Source organism: Nansenia antarctica (assembly GCF_963989245.1).
Source record: "Nansenia antarctica genome assembly, chromosome: 4".
Lineage (NCBI taxonomy): Eukaryota > Metazoa > Chordata > Actinopteri > Argentiniformes > Microstomatidae > Nansenia > Nansenia antarctica.
The window spans coordinates 43,470,506-43,482,412 of record NC_137689.1 but is presented as its reverse complement, the minus strand read 5'-3'; the positions used below and the strand labels follow the sequence as shown (position 1 = coordinate 43,482,412).

General features: G+C 45.8%; 1 protein-coding gene across 1 annotated transcript in view; it reads right to left on the bottom strand.

Annotated features, from left to right (window-relative positions):
• The window catches only part of lamc3 (laminin, gamma 3), a gene marked incomplete at both ends in the record, with an annotated part of 146,832 nt that overhangs the window by 95,413 nt on the left and 39,512 nt on the right, over positions 1-11,907 (bottom strand). The window contains 4 exon segments of the mRNA XM_080529363.1: positions 1,052-1,169; positions 2,045-2,233; positions 5,712-5,878; positions 9,132-9,262. Coding sequence (XP_080385489.1) covers positions 1,052-1,169; positions 2,045-2,233; positions 5,712-5,878; positions 9,132-9,262 — 605 coding nt within the window.

The following is an 11,907-nucleotide window of genomic DNA, read 5'->3' as shown; positions in this document are numbered from 1 at the left end:
GCTTTTTTTACCACTACACTTCTAGACCACCAAGTGCCACCTTAGGGTTGGGGTGCCATGTTATCAGAATTTGCTAAGTGGAAACCGGTGGGTGTTTAACATGTCTCCATATAGTTCCCCATTTTACGAAATGCAGAATGCCAACAAACTGGAGATCGTACAGAGGGCGGGAATAGATAGCCCAGCTGTGGAGATTCAAACAGGCTTGTTCACTAGGGCTTGAAGCACCAGGCTTTGAGCACTAACTGGCCACTCGTAAGCTTTGGTAAGCGCTGGCAGCGACTGTCCAAAAGCGGCTACTGAGTTTTGATTTGGACATTGATTTGTAGCCAGGCCTGTGAGGCCCTCTGGGAGTTCTCTGAAAGCAGCTAGAGGCACTGTGTGGTTTATGTTACACATATATATGTGATGCGCTAAACATGCAGTTAGATGTTCATAGCGATGTCCCTTGCTAGCTTGCTAGCTACTAGCAGTTGTTTTACGTGTGTTTTGATTCAGAGCGAGTTTCTCCGGTATTTGGGTTGAGGGGTACTGTTATTCAAATGAAGAATATCTTCTTCAACTATTTTCAGATTTCAATGTATATACACATCATTTGAAAGCTGAAAAAAACATTAAAATGAGCATGGCTACTTGTGGAGTTTTATTTCCCAGACCCTGTCAGAGACATTAGTAGTATGTTGTCACTGTTGTTTTAAACAACAATTTAGTTATGGTGGTTAGTTAGAACAGTAGTTCTGATGTTAGAAGAACTAGTAAATTAGTATTACGAGCAGAGGTCGTCATATCATAGTCGTAGCGAATTGCAATTAGGCCAACAGTAAAACCTCTGTCATTGATATGCGCATAGTCAGGTTTATACCTCTGCATTACACAAGCAGGTAGGGTCAGGGAGAGTTAGGACGCTCATACACACACACACACACACACACACACTTCTCTCTGCCTGTCTTGATGATGCAGGTAGCTTGTCGTTCAATGTGTTTTATGTGTCTCTCTTCTTTTTAGATGTTTCTGTATTTGTGTGTGTGTCTGTCTCTGCGTTGCTCACCTGCAGCCTCCGGGGCTGAGCGAGTGGAAACCTTGATGACAGGTGTCACACTTGTCCCCGGTCACACTGGCTCTGCACACACACCTCCCCTCAGCGTCACACTGGAGACTCACTGAGCCTGGTTGGGGGGCGGTGGGGGAGAGAGAGAGAGAGAGGGGGGGGGGGGTAGAGAGAGAGAGAGAGAGAGAGAGAGAGAGAGAGAGAGAGAGAGAGAGAGAGAGAGAGAGAGAGAGAGAGAGAGAGAGAGAGAGAGAGAGAGAGAGAGAGAGAGAGAGAGGGTGTGAGAGAGAGAAAGAGAAAGACAGAAAGAGTGTGGGAGGGGGTTTCATACCCATGGTTTCATATCCAACCAGGTATATCTGGATTGCAACTATAAGACAACCTCTCTACATGAATGTTAAAGACGCATAAAGTAACACCTTTATGTGGTGAATATGTGAACATCAACTTCTATGTCTATCCTTGTTTAGAAAGCAACTGAGCTGAGAGAGGGTGAATAGCCTTGGATGTGTAGCAGAGGCCCAGTTTGTAGAGATCAATAACCACTAGAACATTCTGGACATGTGGGAGGCAGAGAGGCAGAATAGAGTCTGATATCAAAGTAATGGATTCAAACAGCAAGAATCAAACACTCCACATGAAGGACAAACTACACATGAAGGACACACATAAACCACAGTCCAGTATATAAGTGTATGCATGAAATGGAATGCAGTATCAACCGTCAGCTCACTCCGAGGGTTCCCCAGGTCCAGACTGCAGCGTACTGTGCAGTGTTTTTAACAAGCAGTCGGAGACATCGTCATGACTACCACTAATGACTACGCTTGATAGATTGATCATCGGTATAGCGACCGACTGAATAACTGAACATCTGGAGTCCATAGGGCGTATCCTAATAAACAGTTGGGTAGGTTGGAAGCAATGGTGTTTGCTAATGGTGCTGCTGCTTCTGATGTTGGAGATAGGGTGTCGTTATGAAGCGTAGCGTACCCATGGGGTTGCAGTGGCAGGGCTCACAGGACCCCTGTGGCGACCGCCTGTAGTGGTTCTCCCTGCAGCGCTCGCAGTGGGGGCCGTCCGTGTTTTCCCTGCAGCTCACACAGCGCCCCCCGCTGCCCGTGCTCCGGTACTGCTCCGCGTCAAACACACACTCAACGGCTCTCCCACTGCAGTTACACTCTGAGAGAGAGAGAGAGAGAGAGAGAGAGAGAGAGAGAGAGAGAGAGAGAGAGAGAGAGAGAGAGAGAGAGAGAGAGAGAGAGAGAGAGAGAGAGAGAGAGAGAGAGAGAGAGAGAGGTGGTGGGGGGGCCGGGGGGGGGGGGGGGGGGTGGGTAGGGCGGTATATGGAGAGAATGGGGTAGAAAGAGGAGAGATAAAGGAATGGGAAAGAGTGAGCAGAGGGAGGTGAGAGAGAGAGAGAGAGAGGGAGCGAGCGAGAGAGATTGGGAGGAAGAGAGATAGAGAGAGAGAGAGAGAGAGAGAGAGAGAGAGAGAGAGAGAGAAAGAGAGGGAGAGAGAGAGAGGGAGGGAGAGAGAGGGAGAGGGAGAGAGACAAAGAGAGAGAGAGAGAGAGAGAGAGAGAGGTACATGTATGTGAGATTACTTTTCAGGGATTGGATCATAATTTAAAGGCCTGTTGCTAATCCCATTTCACACAGCTCTAATGGGTAGCCAATCGGCTCGTCAGGGGGCATTTAGATAACAGTAATTCATGTTTATACAAGAGCAAATTACTGGAGTGATATTGCCCAATCACAGCCCTCATTCAACACCCTTCATTTCTTCTGCTGTATTCACTTGCCTACCCGAGGGGAGATTTGGGGGATATTATGAATCCAACTCTTTGTTTTGGTTTGCAATAACAATATGATTATTTCTTCCTGATGGTGGAAAGTCTAGACAACGCTATTCTGTTATCTTTCACTAAGATTTCCCAGGCACAGTTTCACTCTACTTTATTCAACTGCTCAGATTTTCGCAGTGACAGACGCACAGTCAAGTTTGGGGGGACACTTTTAAACTTACTGTTTCTCCTGAGATTTCTACTACCCCCTTGTACTGTTTATTCAGTGTCTACTATATACTGTATATATGTTATATATTATTATATATATTTTTAAAATTCTTCTTATAGCACGACAACTGCCAATGAACGGCCTGAACTAGATGACTTCTTCTGCTACGACTGGTGGATAGATGATTCACTTACTTAGTCAAATGTATTTATTGTTACGGCCAAGCTCCACCTGCTGCGTCGCGTCAACTCGCCATCGACGTTGCGTCAACTTCCCGTTGTCCAAGCTCCACCTGCAGCGTCGCATCAACGTCAACGTTCTACTCTAGCTCCACTGGCATTTTTTGTATACGGGAGTAATTTCACCCTTGACTGCAATTATGTCCACAACAATAACAACATCATACAGAACATTTTCCAATCAGGGTAATATTTTATCTACATATTCCCAAATAGATAGTTGCTAGTTCAGTAGATGTTCAACTAACTGTCAACAACATTTCAACTAACTAACCACTAATCCTAAACCTTGCCCTAACCTTAAATCTAACCCTATCCTTAACCATAAATCTAGTTACATATCAACAGAGTTGCAGTTGATAGTTTGAGCAGCTGTGGATCATCTATAAGGGAATAAAGTGTGACCCCAGTCAAGTAGGAAATGTCATACTGTCATATGCTCCACCGAGCGCGAGGAGAGCTCAGAGCACGAGGTTATTAACAAAGACGTTCATAGCGGGAATTTCTGGATCAGGAGAGCACCTACATTCTCTTACATCTCTTTCATCAATTATGGGTACGTATAGCTTAATTTATCCACATCTGCTAGCGGTTTTAATACACTTATTGAGGACACAAGTTGGGTTGTATTGACATAGAGCTGAACGTCCATTCCTGCAACAAGAGTTCACCACAGGTGCGGTGATTGACGCCGTCTCATTGTGACGTCTGCGTCCATCCACCGTCAAAAATCAAACTTTTTTGAAAGTCTACTTTGGACGCAGCCATCGGACGCAACGCTGACGCGACGCTACGCAGCAGGTGGAGCACCTTTCATTGATTACAATGCATTTGATCCCAATTTCGGACGCAACGCACATTAGACGCAACGCTCGATGGCCATGGTGGAGCTTGGCCGTAAGTCGGCTTTGGAATAAGGTGTCTGCTAAATGCCCAAAATGAAAATATAAATGTAAATGTATGATGAGTCACACACACAGTCTGCCTGACTCACCACACAATTGCATTCCTAGGCAAGGCTAGGTGCGATCATTAAAAAAGTATATCCGAATAAGGAAGATTAAGATTCTGATTATTATTATGTATTTTTTTGGTCCATTGCATTAAAAAAAATAAAATAAATAATTCTGGAGCACACTGGCACAAGAAAGGTAAAATAAAAGTAGACAAAACAAACATATGTACATAACGTACTGTATAACACACAATTAAAAACAGGTTATTTCAACAGGTGGTTGTTGAGGAGGGTTATAGCAGACAGGATAAATTATCTCTTCAAATAGTTTTTTTTACGGGCAAGTGGTAAAAACTTGAGGAAGTGGAAACGAGTGAAATAAAGCAGACCATTAAATACGTTTATGAACGCCTGTAGCAACCAGAAGGGAGGTGGATGGAGATGGGTTTAATGTGTTCAGCCATATAGTGTACAACACAGATAAACGCTTGCGTGTTTTTCTCAGCAAAAAACTTTCCAACAGAGAATAGACGCCGATTGTCAATTACCTTGTTTGTGTCTCAACAAGAGCTGGCATATGGTGTCAGTTCCAGATGCCTGCCTCACCACTGGGAAAGCCTGCCAAGCAGCAGCAAAGTGATTTTCTCACCGAATATATAGGGGGAAATTACGAGGAGTGTTTTTTTATTTTTTTATTTTGTCTTTCTCTTTAGTTTGGTGTTTCTTTCTTGTGGAGCTACATTTTTATGAATTTAGAAATTAACTATGGGCATATAGTGCAGCGGTCTATTTAAGAAGCCATCTGTTGGGTCTGAGTGTAATTAAAACAAGCTTGTTGCTTAATAGAATTGTGCATTAAAAACAATGAATGAGTCGGCTCTCTTCACGGTTTCATCCCTCACCAATTACAATTCCTTCTCAACAGCATTCAGAAGAACCTGCTCTCCTCAGTGCACAGAGAGATAAGGGGCTGTGCTGATATTCACACTCAAGTTAACACACACAAATTAATGGGCTGGCACGCAAGCACTCTCTCTCTCTCTCTCTCTCTCTCTCTCTCTCTCTCCCTCTCTCTCTCTCTCTCATACACACACATACACACACACACACACACACACACACACACCCACACAAAACAGTTATTATACTAGCTACACATACTTTATAGTCAAACAATACATTTAGCTCATTAAGAATCCCATGTATACTTTTGCATTTGCATTTGATTTGATTTATTAGGATCCCCATTAGCGGATGCAAAGCATCTTCCTGTTTAAAAAATAAAAAATAAAAGCACATTCTGTATGCCTTGCAAATACATGTTCATGAAGGTGTTACAGTATGTGCAACGCCTGGGGATGTTGTATGTCATTTTAGGGCCGGTAACATACTGTTTTGCCCTCCATCACTATATTCCTATGGGCCGGTGACATTGCCACAATACTCACTCATGCACTCGTTGGCTGAGTCCCCGGTGGCCCTGGCCCAAGGCCTGTCCTGGTAGAACGGGTGACATCCCTGGCAGTCCGGCCCGGCGGTGTGGTGCTGGCAGGTGCAGACCAGAGCCCCCTGCTCCCCCTCCACACACTCACTCGCATGGCCGTTACACTTGCACCTGGGGTAACAAAGATAGATGGGGGTGTAGACACTGTAGCACACACACACACACACACACACACACACACGCACACACAGACAGACACACACACACACACACACACACACACACACACAGAGACAGACAAACATACACACAAACACACACACACACACACACACACACACTCACACTCACACACACACACACACACACACACACAGACACACACACACACACACACACACACACACACACACACACACACACACAAACACACTAATGAAAAGAACAGAGGGCAGAGGAGATGGAAAATGAGGAGGTATTTTCACTGTGAGGAGTTGTCACTTTCCATTACCTCCCAGTGGCAAGAATATGGCCTGGGTGAGGTGGGGTTTTTATCCCCTTCAGTGATGGCAGAACTCAACTCCCCTGAGTGGACTCAAGCAAGCTGTCCCACAGCGTAAACAACTCTATGTGTGTGTGTGTGTGTGCGTGTGTGCGTGTGTGAGTGTGTGTATGTGTGTGTGTGTCTGCATTACCTTGAACCTGTGTTGAGACATAATTATATAAGATATATTTGCCAAACCAGCTGAGGACGGGCAATAATGCTGAGACTTAATGCGAAATTTATACAAAAACATAATTTAATGATGTACGGGTTTATACGGCACCTCTGTGGAAGCCCTGTATCTTCTCTAACGCGAGGCATGCAGGCGGGGGGGGGGCGCCTGGTCTTCTAACTATGTTTACTCTGCTGATGGGAGAGAGAGGGATTCATCACCGACTGTCTCTGTCAAAATTAGCCAGCTGTCCCGCATCCAGACGTATGCTCGCGGCTCTAGACAGAGCTCCCTTACTTCTGTTGTTGTTGTGATAACATCCGTACGTAGAGACAAGACTCAGCAGTCACTCCGCCACCATACCCCCATATCAGATGTCACTAGTCAACCCAGAGGTTATGTCAAAAACAACAATACTCAGTCAGTCGGCAATTTTTGGGCCAGATCTGTGGCACATCATATGGCTCAGTTCAGATTCCTGCCATTATGGATATATGGGCCAGACCTGGGCCAGATTTGGAGATTTTGCTCTGGGCCAGCTCTGGTGTGTGGAATATGGTCCTGATTACATTCCTCCAGTCGTAACTGGGCCATCTAGTATGTTGTCGTGTGGTTGACCAGTACAGGGGGGAACAAAGCGGTACCTGGGCCACATCCGGATGTCAGTAGAAAACAGGTGTGTGCCATATCTGAGCTGTCATTAGTCTGTGCTGGCTATTGAAGCACGTGAAGCTCAGAGATAGTAAGTAAGTAAGTAAGTAAGTAAAACGTTATTTATATAGCACCCTTCTCAGCACGAATGCACAGGGTGCTTTACATATAATTTGAAACATCAATGATTAGACAATGAGAAACAGAAGTGAGAGCCAAGGTGACTAAGCTGCCGAACAGAGGCACGGCCATCTTGCTCTCGTCATAGAATGCGGAAAAGAAAATGGGGGGGGGGGGGGGGAGAAACATCATGAGACACAGCAGCAGGGGGGGGTGGCGGGGGGATGGCGGGAGGATGGGGTGGGGTGCGTGAAGGCGGGGGGATGGGGTGGGGTGCGTGAAGGCGGGGGGATGGGGTGGGGTCAATTAGCAGATGTCCTGTTATCATGAATCCAAATAGGTGGATGTCTTCGATGTCCTCTAGGGAGAGAATTGCAAGGACCCTCCATTTCTCCCACGAGTCCATCATGTAGCCGGCGGCGAAAGTGCCATCTGGGCAAACAGGTTCCCCCGAGCCTGCGGTTCTTGTAGAAAATGTTTTGTCAATTGCGTTGAGAGACCAGCTTATCAATTCCATGTTTGCTCAGATAGTTTCAAAAAAGACAATGCAAGGATGAGCTCCAAGGCAGACAAGACGAGACAGTGTGGGGGGAGAGAGAGAAAATGCGACCGCCTTCGTCGAGAGCGAGGAGAAAGAGCTGAAAGAAAGAAATGAAAGATTCAAACTCCAAAAGTTCTCGACAAGTCGTCTCGAACTAGTCCTAGACAGTTAGCGGTGTGCGGTAGTGACGCGCGGTTCAGCTGTTTGTTTCACAGCTTTTCACTTATTGAATTAAACTACGACACTGACCTTTTTGCCTCAGTGGATTAACGTTTTTTTCTGCTCAAGTTCCCTAAAGCGCCCGGCAATTGGCGTGTATTATGCCCTCATGCTTAGGCTTACGCACTAATGCCAGATAAAAAATAATGAAAGGAAAAAACACAATGTAACTTCGTTCACACAATCAGTCATTACCCCAAACCGGCCCACTCGCCTGGCCTGGGGATACAGCCACAGGGGACAGCGGGTCATAAGTCAACCTGTGCATCGCTAGTTTACGGGGTAGCTCATGAAGTGTCTTTGATGAGTAATGGATGGGTGTGTTACTGCTGGGCTGTTGAAGTCAACATATGGCACGAGACCATGAAAACAACATGTCACCTTCTTGGACCCCGTTATGACAAGTCTGTGTGAGAATTGGCCAAATTAACTTGTTAGCGTGTTACTAGACAAACATGCTGTCTGTCTTGCATGCTCCCTGAGGTGACATGACATTGTTGGGTCATTTGCCATGCTGATATGAACATAAGTGCTTATGACAGGTGTCAGATCACGTTTACGCTGCCCATGAAGACTTCATCTCAAGTACTTAACCGTCTACTACATTCGACAGTGGCAACGAACACATTGTACTTCTAGTCATGTCTCTTCTCATTACTGTGAAGAATATGCCCAAGGAACAGGGACAGAGGGAAGATTATTTAGGTTTGTTCCATTTCAAGTGGGAAACTTGGCAGATGGCAGGATGTTCTATCAATCTTGCTGTCCAGGACTGAGCTTGTTGTCGAGTTCTGTCTGTTTTATCCTGTAAACAGGAAAATAAGTGTGAAGGAATGTGCAGTGTTCGCAATACGTGTTGCAGAATCTATCAAATAATTCCGAGCTGTGCTGTTCTTGTTGTTGAGAAAAACAAGGAAAGAAAAGAAAAATCAATCATAGGTAAATACCAAACCTTGTGTGTGTGTGGGGGGGTGGGGGGGGGCTAATATCAAGTTCTCTGTGTGACCACAATTCCCCAGAAGACAACACAAGGTTAAACTCTGAGGTGCAATGTGTGGAAGAGAGATAAAAAAAGGAGTGAGTGTTTCCTTCAGGTCTCAGACGGTTTTTTTTGGGAGGGAGAATGCATGGAGGAGACAGGGCCTCTGAGGGGCAATGTGTGTCAGGTGTCTGTTACCTGCCACCCACGGAGACATCAGAGATGGCGTAGAAGTAGGAGCGCAGCACCTTGGCGTCCTTGAAGAACTCGTCTCCGAAGGTGTTGAGCCTGTCCAGGGAGATTAGCAGTGCTGTGGCTGTCACCCACTCCTGTACACAGGGACGGAGAGAAGGAGAGAAGGGGTGAGGGGGTTAGAGGGAAGAGTGTGTGTGGTGTGTGGAAGGGGGGGGGGGGGGATAAGCAGGAATAAGCAGAAAGAAGAAAGAATTGAGGAGATTGAGGAGAGGACAGGCTGAAAGAGAAGAGGGAGAAAGAGGCGGAAGAAGACAGTTGGAGAGAGTTGGGTTGGTTAGCCAAGTAAAAGAGACAGACCTCAAGAGACGGCAGGGAAAGGCGAAAGAGATAACGCTATATAACGCATATGTATATGAGAGGAGTTTTATAAGAGTAGAGAAAAGGAGGTGAGGTAAGAGGGAAGGGGGATAAATAGGAGGGAAATCAGCAGAGGAGATACCAGACAGATACCAGAAGTTAGAGAGGAGCCTTTGCTACAGTACATCGCTCAGACTCTTTCAGTCTTTTTTAATAATCGATAACATTTTGGCAGCGCACACACACAACCACACCAGATAGGACGTGAGCAGCGAGTACTGTATATGAGAATCTGAAAGCACTGCGGAGGAGACCAATGGGAACAGTTAAATAGCATACAACTAAAAGATGCAGAGAGGAAGAGAGGGAAAGATTAACAGAGGAAAGGAAACAGAAGAGATATGGGTTGGAAGATTAAAAAAAAACAATGGAAGAAAAAAACTGAACAGAGGCAACTTTAAAACAAATCGAGGAAATAAACTTTCTGTCTCTTTCCAAGCTGGCTGGGGACTCTGTGGCAGTCCTGACAAAAGGCCTGTTGTAATCCAGTGTTTTCTCAGGCCTCTCCCCCGAGGCGTGTTTGAAGTGCAGGAATGGGAGTGGAGGGCGGATGGGGCTTAGATTTAAAACATGTGGAGAGGGTTCACGTACTGTATGTCTTTCTCACATGAGCAACAGTACTAGTGTGGCATGCCAGGCCCCAAGGGGAATAACATGACATTACCGTACATGTTCCCCCTATGCCAGTTGAGAGAGGACGCTGGCGTTGCTTGTTCGCCGCTTCTCGGTCCGAAATCTAGGTGTAATTGCAGTATACAGAGGAGATTGTCCTACAAAGACACTTTGTAATTATACAATTAGACCCCTATACTTTCTTTTATTTGTTTTTTGTTTCTTTTTACTATTACTACTCGATCTTTTCAGTTTGTAAAGCGTCTTTGAGTGTCTAGAAAAGCACTATTTAAGTCTAATGTATTATTATTATTATTATTATTATTATTGCATTACTTTGGGGAATTGTAGTTATCCTGTAAATTCACTGGGGACTACAATCAAATAAAAATCCAACGATAAACTGTTTCGATATAAGGTACTTACAATGTAGTAACAGATTACTTACAAATATCCCCCCTAGTATGCCTCCAATGTGTGCAAGTGAATGCAAGGTTACTTGATGAGACATAATTGTCACTGAGAGTGGCAACGTATAGTTTACAATGTAACAGTATATTACCGGTCTTTCTCAAGAGCAACCTATTTTGTGTGATCTATCACAGCTTATATAAAACACTGCTACGGCAGTAAACTTTATACCCTATGAATCTTTTAAAAGCTGCCTCAGAGAGCAACGGTATTCTCTAAACCTGTTTGTGCTGGTTGTTAAAGGAGTAGGTTGTGGAGGAGCCATGTGCGAGGTAGAGTTAGTGGACAGAGTGGACACTTCAAGGGCACGGCCTCTCGTAGGCACATCTGGCCAGAATGTGGAACACATGCGCTCCAGATCCATTTTAACCCTTGAAGGGTCAGAAACAGCATGACTCCTGGACCTCTGGGACTCCTGTGGGTCATCTGGGTCAGAGCTTGGTCAGAAACTGTGTCAAGCACAATCTGACCACTGCTGGGATGTGGCATCATGCCGTGGCGTTGACCATGTGACAATAAGACAACAACATCTGCAACGTGTGCCTAGAATAAACATCCTCCATCCTCAGAAGTGAATGTGAATATTCTGTAGCAGTCTAATTTCTCATTTTCTCTAATTTCTCATTTCCCCCCCGTATGGTACAGTAGCTCTTCTGTTCGCTCTCTCCTCATATACCTCTGGCTGTACCTTTCCTCTTCCCTTTTTCTGTTCTTCCCTCTTCCGTTCCTCTACCTTATTCTGCCCCCCCCCCTCTCCTCGGGGGCCCCTCAGGGATCCCAGAAAGCTCCCGGCCCTGGCGTAGGCAGGCAGGCAGGCAGGAAGGCAGCAGGCAGGTAGCAGGCTGCCTGTTCTCAGATGTTCAGAGTGGAGTGGCGCAGGCCTGCTACTGTTTCGGGTTCTGCTTATCGACTTCCCCCCTGCTTGACATGGCTTCGCTCACACTAATGGTGTTTGGGCACCGCCGTACGACCCCCAGGGCCCAGGCGTATGCTCAGAGGGGTAGAGGATTTGGTGATGGGGGCTTGGCTGCGTATTAACAAATTGAGATGAGAGAAGAGGGTCAGGGGACGGGAGGGTAGAAGGAAAAGCATGGAAATGATGCTGGTGGTGCAAGCTGAAACCCAGAGAAGCTGGAGGAGCAGGGCAGTGAATGCCAACAGACCTCATTGTCATTCAGAGCAGGGAAAACAAAGCAGATAAGTTCTCTCTACCCTCTCTCTCAGTCTCGCTTTTTCTCCCCCTCTATCTAGTTGTCTCCTTCGACTCTCACTCGGCACC